The following is a 13,471-nucleotide window of genomic DNA, read 5'->3' as shown; positions in this document are numbered from 1 at the left end:
GAAAAATAAAAAGGTAACGTTATACGTCATTTTTCTATATCTCATATTTTAAATTCATAATTAATAATATTGTCTCAACTAATTTTTCGCACATATTTGGCTGCTATCTTTTTGAATGATTAAAAAGTTCTTAAGAATTTGTTTATAGCCTAGATAGTGTCTCGGATAAACATTTCCGTTTTTTAATTAATTTGAGACACCTATTGACTTTTTCCAAAAGTCTAAACGAATATTCAATTTTATTGAAATAACTTTTCTTTTAATAACTTCAAAGGTTATACCCATCAATTAATGTATCATTGAAGAAGATAATATAAATAAATCTAAATGAAATATGAATCAAATACAAAACAATTAAAAAATATTGTTTTATACAGGGTGTATCGGCAAGTACCCGACAAACTTTAACTAGCTATTCCTCAGCACATTTGGAGTAAAAAATGTTATGGGCGCTTTGCTGTCCGGTAACATTTTTTTCCATTAAAAACAAAAAAAAATCCACACTCCGTCATTTGCATTGTTTCTCGTGTTCAACATCTGTTATTAGCAAGTGTGTCAAAAAGTGTCCTCGCTCTTTAGTACACACTAAATAATAATAGTTAAAAATGAGACGAATGGTGCCGTGCCATTTCGTTGTGATTGTAAAAGCGCGCCAACGTAGGTACGTACGTACATTATTCAACGAAACTCGAACAAAATATTGCCAGACGGGTTTTCAAACTTTGACAAAGGATAAAACATTGGTGACATGTGGTGAAAATATGAATAATAATTTTTTTATTAAAAAAAAAATGTTACCAGACAGCAAAGTGCCCATAACATTTTTTACTCCAAATGTGCTAAGGAATAGCTGGTTAAAGTTTGTCGGGTACGTGCCGATACACCCTGTATTTGAGATCTCTGACGTCGGAATGGTCATAAGGGAGTTTTTGAGGTCCCTAATAATAATACTCCTGCTCCAGTTGGATTACATAGCAGCCTGTATGCAAAAGCAGTAACCCAACTCCTCGCGTGAAAGCAGCTTCAAAGCCTGGTGTCGTTCATAAAATAGATTAAAAGTTTATACTACACTCGGCATCACAAAAATGGCATCTATTGCAAAATCGTCGTCGCCCTGATCAACGCCTCCGGGTGAAGCCATCAGTCTTTTGAAACCGGCTTAAGTTTAGTTGCCGAGCAACATCACACTGTCGAGTCCCTTATTGCAGTAGTGCCACCACTTGAGCAGCTTCGTCAGCAGTGGTGTCCATTTTAAGAGCTAGTTTTCTAGCGCTAAATATTCACGTGTCACCTCTTCAACGTTCTTATAATCAATAACCTATATTTGACTTAAACTGTTCTCTTTATAGCCCTGGAAGGTGACACAATCAAGTTGTGGCTCCTGTAAAAAGTATACGCAAAACATTTTTTCAACGTCCCGTTACTCGGAAAATTTGTATGGTTTATGTAAATAAACTGTTGTCCGATACGAGGTCGTTTAATGTACTTTCAATTGAAATCAATATATTTTAGGTTAGATGTATTGGCTTTGGGAAACTTATTTGCGCTTGAAACGTATTTTAAAAGATGTGCGATTTTTGTGACGCCGAGTGTATGTAAAATGGAGGAATTTTGTGATTAAAATATAGCAACTTTTGGTAAATCAGTATTATTCATAACCCTCATGAATAGACCGAATGAATACGCAATATACGCATTGGAAATTACCCGACTTCATAAAATCTACGGGTTTTTCTAGTACCTACCTAAATAGGTAATAATAAAAAAATCATCTGCGTTTCGTCATTTTCCCATATGTGTAAACAAAACGATAAATTATTAGTATTTACAGCAAATATTTTTAATAACATGTATTTTAGGAAATAAAAGCGGGATTGTTATTTATTGCGTCACTTCGAAAGTGTGTATCTATTTTTTTGTTTAGTCAAACAGTCGATAGTGTCTATCGATGTGATTTTTAAGAGGCCCTTCCTTATGCAGTTGTTTACTGGAGGGATAAAAAATAATATAATAATAATTTTGTTTTTGTTATGTTAGGTTAGGTTAACAAAAACTTTTTTGAAAGTTTCGATAGGTATCTAATATCGGTGTTTACAAATGCATACAATATGCCCTTTTTAAATGATTTGCTTAGTACTATTAGAAATGTTTTCGAAAAAGATTTTTTTATTATGAAATACTCAACATTTTTTCAGGCACCCGTAGGACACGAGCCCAGCCCCCCCCCCCGGCCTGAGGGGGCCCCGGAACTCACAGTATAGAAACTCTCTTTTTGAAACATTCTTTCGTGTTTTTGCTGTTTTCCTGTGTGTTTTGGCTTACAAAAAGGGATCCCAAACTCAGTGCAGGGCCGGCTCTCTTAATACATATTTAGCTTTCCGTAATCCACACTATTAATTTGAATATACCTTAATATAATCAAAAATATAATTTATTGTAAACTATGTAACACAACTGTATTACTTGTTAACTACTTTTGGAAAAGCCCACTGTCGTAAATAAATAAATAAATAAATAGGCATGAAAAATTCACAGTGTATTTTTAAATGCAACTAAAGCATTTGTCAAAAGGCTCTATTTTCGCTAAATCATCATCTCTAACATTCGTATTTGCATATTTCCCTTCCAAACCACCTTTAAACGCTTACTACGGGGCCTTAAGACGGCCCTGATCACAAACAAGTAGGTACCTACTTGTATGTTTTCGAAAAAATATTTCAGAAGTAGAAATAGCACCAAACATAATTAATCAATTAATGAATCTAGAGGTCCCTGCATTTTTCTTGGGGAGATATATACAAGTTACACACCCGCCCACACCCGCCTTAGTAATAATGAGACGGACGTGTCGTAAGAAACTTTTCCACAATTTATTTACGTATTTGCATATTTATGTATTATATTACATATTATCTTCAATTGCACCAAATTTTCCTCAAAAAATATATTTTGCGTAGGAATCACATTTTTAGTAGAACCGAAGAAAAATTTCAAAAAATCTCACGTTTAAATAGCCATAAAAGCTACTCTAACTTGTATAATGTTGCCATTTAACTTATTTTACTTCTATAATGCTGCCATTTAATTTTCAAAAATTCTTTTTTTTTGTTTCACACCCTTGTTAAAAAAATTATGATGACTAGGAAAATTTTTAAATTTACGTTTTATTTTGATTATCTAGATAATCATTTAAAAGGATTGACAGATTTTTCGTTAGTACTCCAAAATACATTAGAATTGCTTACTGGCAGCACCGGCAGAACGCTTCTCCGCCATTTTAAAATATACTAAAATTTAGAGGATTGATTGCGGCCGCTGTCAAATATCAACATTGGAAAGTCAAATTTTGTTAGTGACCGGATGTGTATTATCAAACATTATTTTGATAATTCATTAACTGTTTCTCTAAGGTGAGGGTGCATTATTTTATCGTTTAATGACTGCGTCGTAGATTATTTTGTATCCCGGTTTTCTGTACGAATATGTTCAACCATTCGCTTGTAAACGGTTTCGTGTTTCTTTTGCAATTTCAGCTCGTTTAAATCTGTTAGTTCATACTGTACACTCAATTTATAAATGTACAGTTTTCACAATGAACAAAATCAATAAATTCTTCTGTTAACTGTATTTTTTTCATCACACAATTTTATAACCTCCACATACATTACGTTTTCCCCCCATGCGAGAAAACATGAATTAATTCACTCACTTCACCGCATGCTTCATTGTTTGCTAGTGTGAAAATGACCCCTTTGAAAAAATTTAAATGAAATTAATATTGCGTGTGTTTGTCAATTATTTTATTAGATTTTCATTTGGATGTATTGTAAAATTAATTTAGGTACTGTAATAATATTCAACCACTAACCTTCAAATATAAACAGCCAAGAAATATACCATAAGCACTCCATACTGCATTTGATAGCTTTATTTATTTAGTGTACTTAACATTATATTTATACAAATAAGTTATAGCAAAACATAATGTAAATGTAAATAGGTTTTATAATAAAGTTGCGATGGATAGACTTAGAAAATACTACATTAAGTAAAATATAACAATTAGGTACACTGAACAGTTCAAAAGATTGCAATAATGGACCGTTCAAATTAAACCCATTGTCTGCTGAAAAAAAAACATATTTAATTAGATTTAGGCATTGAAGATTGAGTTGAAACATCAATTATATCAATCATGCTAGGGTATAAAGTGTTGTCAAAAAATGGATATTTCATTTTTTTCTATCTCTGGGACAATATCTTATTGCACATTGTATCGTTGACTTGTACTCTTTAGGCTCAGCACGATAGATATATGCCGATATTCCTTTCCTAGGCTACGAAGTCTGGTCCTATTTAAGGTAAATATACAGAAAAGTGGGACAATTTATTTTATTACCTTGTGTCAGATAGAAATAATGAGAAAACCATTTCAGTTACCGAAAATATTGCATTACTAGCTATTTTGTTAAAAAAACGGATAATTTGATGTCTTTTCTTGCTACGTTTTAACAAAATAATATCATTTAAAAAAATATATATTATTTAAATTAAAGTTTTTCAAATTTGTTTTTAACAAACCCAAACTAAGAACTACAATTCTGAGGATCATAGTTTAGGTTAAATAAAAGAAGAAAAAACTAACTTTCAAACTTTCATATCAATAACTAGCCAAGTGAACAATAGAATTTAATTTTAACAAAATAACTATTAAATTACATTCTTTTCCATTTCCTGTGACTGTAATACATAGTTGCTTCTCATTTTTATCTAACTGATGCAAAGTGTTTTTAAAATGTGCTTATTGACTGTGTCCTACTTTTCTGTATATTTACGTAATATATTAAACTATTGAGGTTATCATTACTGAAATAAGTTTTTAAAGATTATTTGTATTTGTTTATTTTTAAGGTTTTAGGGATCCTGTTTCGTAAACCATGATGGACGGACCAAGAGGAATGAGACCACGCGGGCCGCCTGGTATGGGGGGCCCCATGAGGGGCAGGGGAGGCTTCGATAGAGGAAGGTAATGATCTTCAATATTTATTACATTATGTGTGTTCCAAAAGATTTTAAAGTATCGGCATGCTCTAATTAATATTTTTGTAAATAATTTGAAATTTCACTGTAGGAGACAACCTCATGGGTTATTCTGGGGATTTCACCATTAGATGAAAATTCCCGCAATATTCCCCGTTACGCGAATATTCCCCAAAATAAATTTCGGGGAATTTACCCATCACCAAGTACCCCTGTAACCGATGTTTACCGGGGTACTTGGTTTATTAATTTTATTTTTTAAAGCTTTATAGCTACGTAGCCATGTTGATTTGAATAATTTTCAGTACCCAATGTAAACTGTGCCACTTTTGCTACATTAAAACATTGGTTTTCAATAAAAAAATGATTTTAATATTTTATTATTCAATTGTAATCGAATCCGAATCAGGAAATGATGTACAATTTTTAAACTCACAAAAAATCTCATTTCCTTAGTCAAATTTTTTTATTTTTTTATTTTCTTTTAGGGGTATGGGAATGCGCGGTCGCGGTGGTCCGCCAGGAATGCGTCCCATGGGCCCCCCGATGCGAGGATTTGGACCCCCAGGCATGCGGGGTGGCTTTGGACCCCCCCACCCGATGCCCGGTATGGGCTTCAGGGGTCCCTTCCCGCCACCCGGGCCCCCTAGAGGTGGGGGCTTTGGAGGCCCCAGAGGAGGACCTCAAGGACCTGGCCCCCATCCCGTGCCTACTATAGAAACAAGAGGGCCACCTCAAAATCGTAAGTATTAAATTAAATATCTTCCTACTCTTATAAATTAAATAGCTCTGTGTCTATTTGTATATTTAAATACACTTTAATATGTATTCTACGTCTTGTGAATTGGGTTAGCTGTAAGAAATAGGATGTACCTATAAGCTACCCTTTGTACTTTCTGCGTACTTGTACAGTAAAACTTTTTTTATTTTATTTGAATAATATTTGTTATTTGAATTACATAATTTTATTTAATTAACTCAAAAAGTAGTCTACTGATATAGCTGAAAATTTCAACGTTTGTTCATATTGAGTGTAAGAGTGATTTGACTGGTAGAAGTGGTTTAAATGGTAGAAGTGGTTTAAATGTGTGGTTCTCTCGATAAGCACTATCCATATCTTTAAATAGCGAAAAAACTTATGTATCGTTATTATCGTTTTAAAATCAAATGACAAATGACAAATTACAAAATTTTGACATAATTATATATGATTATACTATACAATAAACTGTTCCACATTGAAAATTTCAAATAAAATTAAATACTTAGGAATAATATAATAGACAAAAACCTAAGAAAATTAATTTATATATTTTTGAAAATTCTAAATTTTCTCTCATTGGAAAATCTAACATCGGTCCACCACGCTATAGTACAATCAAATCTCCAATACGCTGTAGTCAGCTGGGGAGCTGCATACAAAACAAATCTACTCCCTGTTGAAATTGTACAACGTCTAATTATAAAAATAATATTGAAAAAACCAAGAGATTATCCAACTCACCTAATTTTTGAAGAATTTAAAGTATTAAAATTTAATGATCTTGTCTGACAAAACATAATGATTCAAATAATAAAAGAAAAACAAAATCACAGCTTTTTAACTGAGTCGACTGAAGTCGTACTCGTCAAAAACATATATTTCCAACACAAAAATGTAACACCTCTTTTGCTCAACATCATTACATATATCTAGGGAAAAAATACTTCAACAGCCTACCCGAAAATATCAGAACAATTGATAACGATAAACACCTACTAAAAGCGATTAAAGATAAGTTCAATGTGAAAATACCAAAATGATGAAACTATCTTCTTAATTAATTATAAATTTTAATTTGTTCATTTACATATAATTTTTTAATATTCATATTTTCTTAAATCATAACTACAAAAATTAAATATTCTTCATCTTTATGCCTCACCACTCTTTAAAATTACACAAGCGCCAGCTTCTATAGAAGAGAAACACTCCTAAGAGAAACTTCTATTCGGTACTCAAACCAACGAATAGTGGCTATATAAATCGAATAAGTTTGCAGAGTTTTCTACATATTGGAAGTTATCGAGAGGATGGTTGAAATACCCCCTAATTGTGTAAAGCGGGGAATCATATTTTTATGTTCAAATATTGATTATGGTTTAAGATTTTTCATCAGGTGGCGATCAAAGGGGTGGCTTTGGAGGCCGCGGAGGAAACATGGGCAACTTCAGAGGCAACCGTGGACGGGGCGGTGACTTTGGACAGAGGGGGATGAATCGCGGAGGACCTAGGGGTAAGTTCATGTTACATTATATTGTCATTGTGGTAAAAATTTTGTACTCTTAAATACAGTAAAACTCCGTTAATTCGAAATCCTCGGGACATTATAAAACAAATTTCGAATTGACAAATTACATTTAAAACAAATTCTCATGTATGTACTTCTAAATTTTAAGAAAAAATAAAATGGCCGAAAATCATGTCCCTTGGCCGCCCCTTCAAATTTGGATAGGTTAATCGTAATAAATTCTTAAAAATATTACTTATTTCCGTGTAAATCGAATTTTTGCAGCCAATTACTGCTATGGTCATTCCTTTAACTTCAGATATTCAAAGTAAATTCGTAAAAGTACCATATATTTCCGCATAAATCGAAATTTCACGGCTGATTTCCGCATGTTTTGGTCGCGGCCGACCCTTAAAATTCAGACATTCGAAGTAAATTCGTAAAAATAGATGTATTTCTGCATAAATCTAAATTTCGCAGTCGATTGCGCTCAGGCTGGCCTTTCAAAATACAACATACATTAGATTATGATTAACTTCTCTTGGCAATAGGAAGATTATGATAAAAAATAAAAAAACAACTTTTCTTGTTTTTGTTCTGCCTGATTTCAATTTGCTACAGTCCGAGATACTAATGAACTGACAAAAAAAGGTTTTGTTTCTTTTGAACTTGTGTATAATAATGTAATCATTGCTTTACCAGGTCGCTTCAACGGCCCACCCGGCTCCCGTCCCATGGGTCCGGGAGGTGATGGGCCACCCCCGCAGCAGAATCAGCAGCAGCCGCCTCAACAGCAGCAGCAACAGCAGCATCAGCCTCCGCAGCAACAGCAACAACACGGCGGCAACAACAATAACAGCAACAACCATCAGAACAGTGGTGGCGGAAATCAGCATCACCAGCAACAGCACAATAATCACGGCAGTAATCAGCATGTCCATCAGCAGCCACCTCAACAGGTAAATTAAGTTTTAAAAAAAAAAATGGTAATACTGTACGAGACTCAATTTCTCCCCTTTGGAGCCAGTGGGACTATGGCATCCCCAATTGAGGAGCATTTCTTCAAAATGCAGCATATGTCAGAGATCAAATTTTTCCCAGATCATTTGATTTTTTCAATTGCCATTGTATTTAAGTAGTAAAGGTAATAAACCTCAGATATTATTGTTAAAAATTGTAAGTTGTACGTGGATACAAGAAGTGTATAATAGAAGAGTATGTATGAATGTGAATGAGGCAAGGAGTGTGAGCCAAGACCGAGTTGTTTGGTGGTCCGTCCTCTCTGCCCACCCCTGCGAGAAATGACGTGATAGTTAGTTAGTTTAACTGCAAAAAAGGAAAATATACTGAATATGTGGAACTCTGTAAAAGTCTTTTTGTTGAGTTTTGAAAAGAGGCTCCTAAATTGGGGTATCTTGTAACGTGATTGTCACCGCATATATTAATCTTACCGTATTCTGGTACTGAGATCCACCATAGCTTGCAGCAATCATGGGAATTGAAATGAACACTCGGATATCAATTGAGATATAATAATATGATGTATATTTGATTAAAACTTTAAATACAATAGCAAGGACTCACATTTAGAAAACAGGGGTGGTTGGCTATTAGAAAGCACCAACGTAATATGAATTTGGCCATGACATTTACTGGAAAAATTATATTAACTAAACATCTTAAAATAAGACATCACCAATGAGCGCCAGTCTAGAAACAGTACTATATACAGATATGCTTTTGATATATTTAGAAATGCTTTTGGCCGTGAAAATCTAAAAACTTACCTAGTCTAAACAAATTTATAAACATGGTGATATCTATAAAATTATGTGTCTATTTCATGAGGATTATTAAAATGTCTCGCGTGTGTGAATAATCTCCCGACGATCAAGCAGCTCGCTCTCAGGTGTGTTCCCCACTAGCCTCGAAAACCAACTGACGGCTTCTCTGGAATTCAACGCGCAGCTTATTGGAATCCTCCGAGTGGCAGCTGTAATTCAATGCCAACGCGTGTCTAGAAGTCTTGCTATGTAAGCGGACGGTTCCTACTGCTACATTGTGAGGCTGAAGGAAGTGGAGAAGTGAAGGGGATCGGGATCAGGAAAAGGGTGGTTGGGAATTACCTGGCTATTCAGATCTGGTCACCAAACACGGCTAAAGCTATTTCAAGCAACGCTTCGATATTGAATGGTAGTCTTTCATTCACTCCCAAGTTTATATTTTGGTATAGTTTTTATAACCGTCTCGAAGATGACGAAAACATGGTAATTTTGTTTTGAACAGTAAATTTTCCTTGGATGAGATTGTGTGTTTGGAAAGTATGTACGCAAGAAATGGAATTTATCTGATGGAGGACTGAATGCAGTAGTTGCTAGTTCTTCTTAAGTCAGTTTCTCATTGCTGAGAATTTTGACCCCTACTTCAATTTCCATGGTGAACAACACTCCTCGCGATTCTGCGTGGAAAGCTGCGGACACCGACGTACACGACGCCAGTGAAAATTGGTCACACCAGCGTATTGGTGACCTTCCTCTGCTTCTCCTGCCCTCCACTTTGCCAGTGACTATGAGTTTCTCCAAGCTGGAGTCCTCAGTTTGGCAACCAAAGTATTTTAATATACGTTGTAGGCAGATAGTTGATAACCTATTGTGGATGCCTAGCTCTTCCAGAAATCAACCATTTAAGCATCTGGCTATCCATGGAATCCTGAGCATTTTTATCCAGCACCACTAATTAAAAATTGTCAAAGAAAGCCAAAGCAAGGCAAGCAAGGAAAAGAAGATTGTCTTTGTGAAGTGGTCATCATCATCTTTCCCCTTTTTTTATTTTTGTTGGGGACCCATAAATTTGACGCAGCGCCTCCAGGTGTCCCTTTGCTACGCTACATCAACGGCCTCGGCACAACGGCTTTGGTGCCAATATCCCGCACTGTTGAGAACAAGGCTCAGATACCTGGGAAGACACACTGTAGAACCAGAAGACATAGACAACATATCCAATGAAAACCCTGGTAAACTTTATAAAAGGGACCGGAGTACTGTTAAAGGAATGAGGTAAAATGGGAGATAGTACAATGGGCCTATGGCCCAAGTGCTCACGGGAACCTTACATCATCTGTCACCTATAATAAAAATAAATAAATAATAAAATGGCCTCAGGATATTGTAGTCCAGTCTTCCTTGCTCCGCCTCTCGATGGGACTTTCAAGTTTTCAGACATTTTAAATACACGTCCAATTTCATGGGTTTTGTATTAAAATTAATTTTGTTTCCAGATGCTTCAAAAGAAGCCCCCGAAGCCCCAGCAGAGCCCCTCCAAGAACAATGTGCCCCTAACGGGCGGGCCCACCATCATGAACACCAACAACAAGCGACCCATGATGGGCGGCAACAGCCAGCACGGGGGCAACAATGGCATGGGCCAGGGCAACATGCTGCAGAACAAGAGGCCTCGCAGAGATCAGCAGATGCCCTACAGGCCACCGCATCAGATGGTAATTCTTTATTTGAAATGTGTATTTCTTTTGTTTAGTTGTTAGATAAATAAATATATAGAAGATACATAACTGAAACAACGCACATGGTTTCACCGAATTAGGTCCAGTGGACAAACTTTAACGGCCTGTTCATTTACATATTCTTTGAATGCCTATCCTTTTCATAAGAATTGCTAAATTTTCTGTTCAATTAGTATGAATATAACGTGCCTTATATTTATGTAATGTCGTTGGATAAATGTTGTAATTTTTCGAGTTTACTAGCATTCTGAGTTTACAAACATTCCGGGTTTACTAACATTCCGAGTTTACTAACATTCCTAGTTTAGTAACATTCCGAGTTTACTAACATTCCGAGTTTACTAACATTCTGAGTTTACCAACATTCCGAGTTTACTAACATTCCGAGTTTACTAACATTCCGAGTTTACTAACATCCGAGTTTATTAACATTCCGGATTTATTAACATTCCAGATTTATTAACATTCCGAGTATACTAAGGACGGGTTGTTTCGGAGAATTTGAACAATTCATCAAATTTCTAAGTTAATTTTCAAGTTCTGTGAAAGATATTTTTAAGTTATGTTATTATTTCAGTTCTGTCAAGCAACTAGCCTATAATGATATAATAACAGAATTTGAATAGGACTTTCACAGAACCTGTAAATGAACGTTGAAATTTGATGAATTGTTCAAATTCTCCAAAAAAACCCGTCCTAACATTCCGAAGGTAAATTTCTTCTTTTGAAAGGCTATATTTTTTTTATAAACACTTTTATCTTCATAAATACTACAATTATAATAGATCGTGACTTTTCATGGGTCTGCACTAGTGTATCTCTATTATGTAAGTTCTTTACTATTGAGTTTTTAAAATCTGCCTCCTTTTCCTTTTTACCATCTTGCCACTTTGTACGTTGCCATTTGTATACCATTGTTGTTTCTTGTTTGCAGCAACAACCCCCTCCCCAACATCACCAGCCCCCTCCGCAGCAACATCAGCAGATGCAACAAGCTCCTAATGGCTACTCCCATCAATCGTAAGTCACTAAACATTATTATTTTTTTCATTCCAATTTAAATTGTTTTGCAGTCAAAGGTACCTTTTTTTTAAACATTAGCTCCACACAGGAGGCCTTGAGGAAAATAATTTCCTTCAGGGCCTCTGTCATCTTTGGAAGGTTTTTTTTAAGGAGAGGAATGAGAGAAAGACCTGGGAAGGAAAAATGTATGACGGGGGGTATGAATCTGGTGGTCAGCGTGTTCAGGAGTGACGGATGTTTGAAATCATCCCTCCCACTTCGGTGCAAGGCGATGTGTTGAGAGAGGTGAAGAGATCTTCCTCAACCAGTCTCTCCAAATCCGGCCACCCTGCTAAGTCACGTAGCGAACCACTCGGGTAACCTATTGCAGAGTGTTGGTTATCCAATTAATGACTATACCTGCCTCCCAAATTGTATATTACCTTCCCAATTTTTTTATTTAATCTTAGCCGACACTACCCAGTTTTGTCAGGTTTCAAAACTCCCCTTTCAAAAAATCTTTTTTCTGACTGAATAATAATTAAAAAAATGTGAAACTAATTATATATGTGGTCTTTTCTTACTTACTTTTTTGTTTTTACTAGCCACACTCCGTATCAGAACTATGAAACGGCCCCCCCACCAGTGGATCCCTACCAAAGTCAGCAATACGGACAGAGGTAAATACAACCTGCATAATATAACTCCCGTATCGAAGTCTCGCCATGTATATTACTGTTATTATCATTGGTCAGTCAATTTGCCGTTTGTAGCTGGTTTACCCCGTTTCCAGTTGTCAAGTCCAACTCAAATCTTTTCACGCAGTGAAATACAATAGTACAGTAGAACCTCGTTAATTCGAAATCCACGGGACATCAAAAATCAAATTTCGAATTAACGAATTCCCACGTAATTCGAAATTTAAAAAAAAAAAAAAAAAAAAATATGCCGAAAAAAGTTTTTCTCGGCCGCCTCTTCAAATCCGGGTGATATTTTAGGTGTAAATTCGTATTAATACCAATTATTTCTTTATTTTCGCGGCCGAATACCGTAGCGGCGGGCCCTTTAAATTCAAATATTCGCAATAAATTCGTAAAAATTCTATATATTTACGCGTAAATCGAGATTTCGCTGCCGATTTCGGTCGCTGCCTACCCTTTAAATTGAGATATTCGTAAAAATACGATATATTTCCGTAATTTTCCGTCGCGGCCGACCCTTTATTTCAAATATCTGAATTTAAATTCGTAAAAATACGATATATTTCCGCGTAAAACGAGAATTCGCAGACGTATTCCGTCGCGGCCGGCTCTTTAAATTCAGATATTCGAAATAAATTCGCAAAAATACGATATATTTCCGTGTAAATCGAGAATGCGCGGCCGATTTCCTTCGCGGCCGACCCTTTAAATTCAGATATTTGATGTAAATTCGTAAAAATATTATATATTTCCGCGTAAATCGAATTTTATCCGCAGTTTTTCGTCGCGGCCGGCCTTTTAAGTTCAGATATTTGAAGTAAATTCGTAAAAATATGTCATATTTCGGCGTGAATCGAAATTTTTCGGCCGATTTCCGTCGCGCCGTATTTTTTAACTCGGATATTCGAAGTAAAGTTAATAAAAATACGATATATTTC

At 35.4% G+C, this 13,471-nt stretch overlaps 1 protein-coding gene across 4 annotated transcripts in view; it reads left to right on the top strand.

Annotated features, from left to right (window-relative positions):
• The first annotated feature begins 3,275 nt into the window (after positions 1-3,275).
• Positions 3,276-13,471, top strand: part of LOC149411023 (uncharacterized) — a 28,380-nt gene continuing 18,184 nt past the window's right edge. For 3 of the 4 annotated variants that reach the window (XM_089647224.1, XM_089647222.1, XM_089647223.1), the window contains exons 1-8: positions 3,276-3,410; positions 4,912-5,026; positions 5,529-5,782; positions 7,188-7,316; positions 8,013-8,269; positions 10,588-10,806; positions 11,765-11,850; positions 12,438-12,512. In XM_089647224.1, coding sequence (XP_089503350.1) covers positions 4,938-5,026; positions 5,529-5,782; positions 7,188-7,316; positions 8,013-8,269; positions 10,588-10,806; positions 11,765-11,850; positions 12,438-12,512 — 1,109 coding nt within the window. In that variant the 5' untranslated portion in view covers positions 3,276-3,410; positions 4,912-4,937. The remainder of the gene's footprint in view (positions 3,411-4,911; positions 5,027-5,528; positions 5,783-7,187; positions 7,317-8,012; positions 8,270-10,587; positions 10,807-11,764; positions 11,851-12,437; positions 12,513-13,471) is intronic. The other variant, XM_089647225.1, reaches the window with a different exon arrangement.

Source organism: Hesperophylax consimilis, chromosome 26 (genome assembly GCF_061612785.1).
Source record: "Hesperophylax consimilis isolate HC1 chromosome 26, BYU_Hcon_1.0, whole genome shotgun sequence".
In the NCBI taxonomy this organism is placed as follows: domain Eukaryota; kingdom Metazoa; phylum Arthropoda; class Insecta; order Trichoptera; family Limnephilidae; genus Hesperophylax; species Hesperophylax consimilis.
This window is presented reverse-complemented; position numbering and strand designations above follow the sequence as displayed.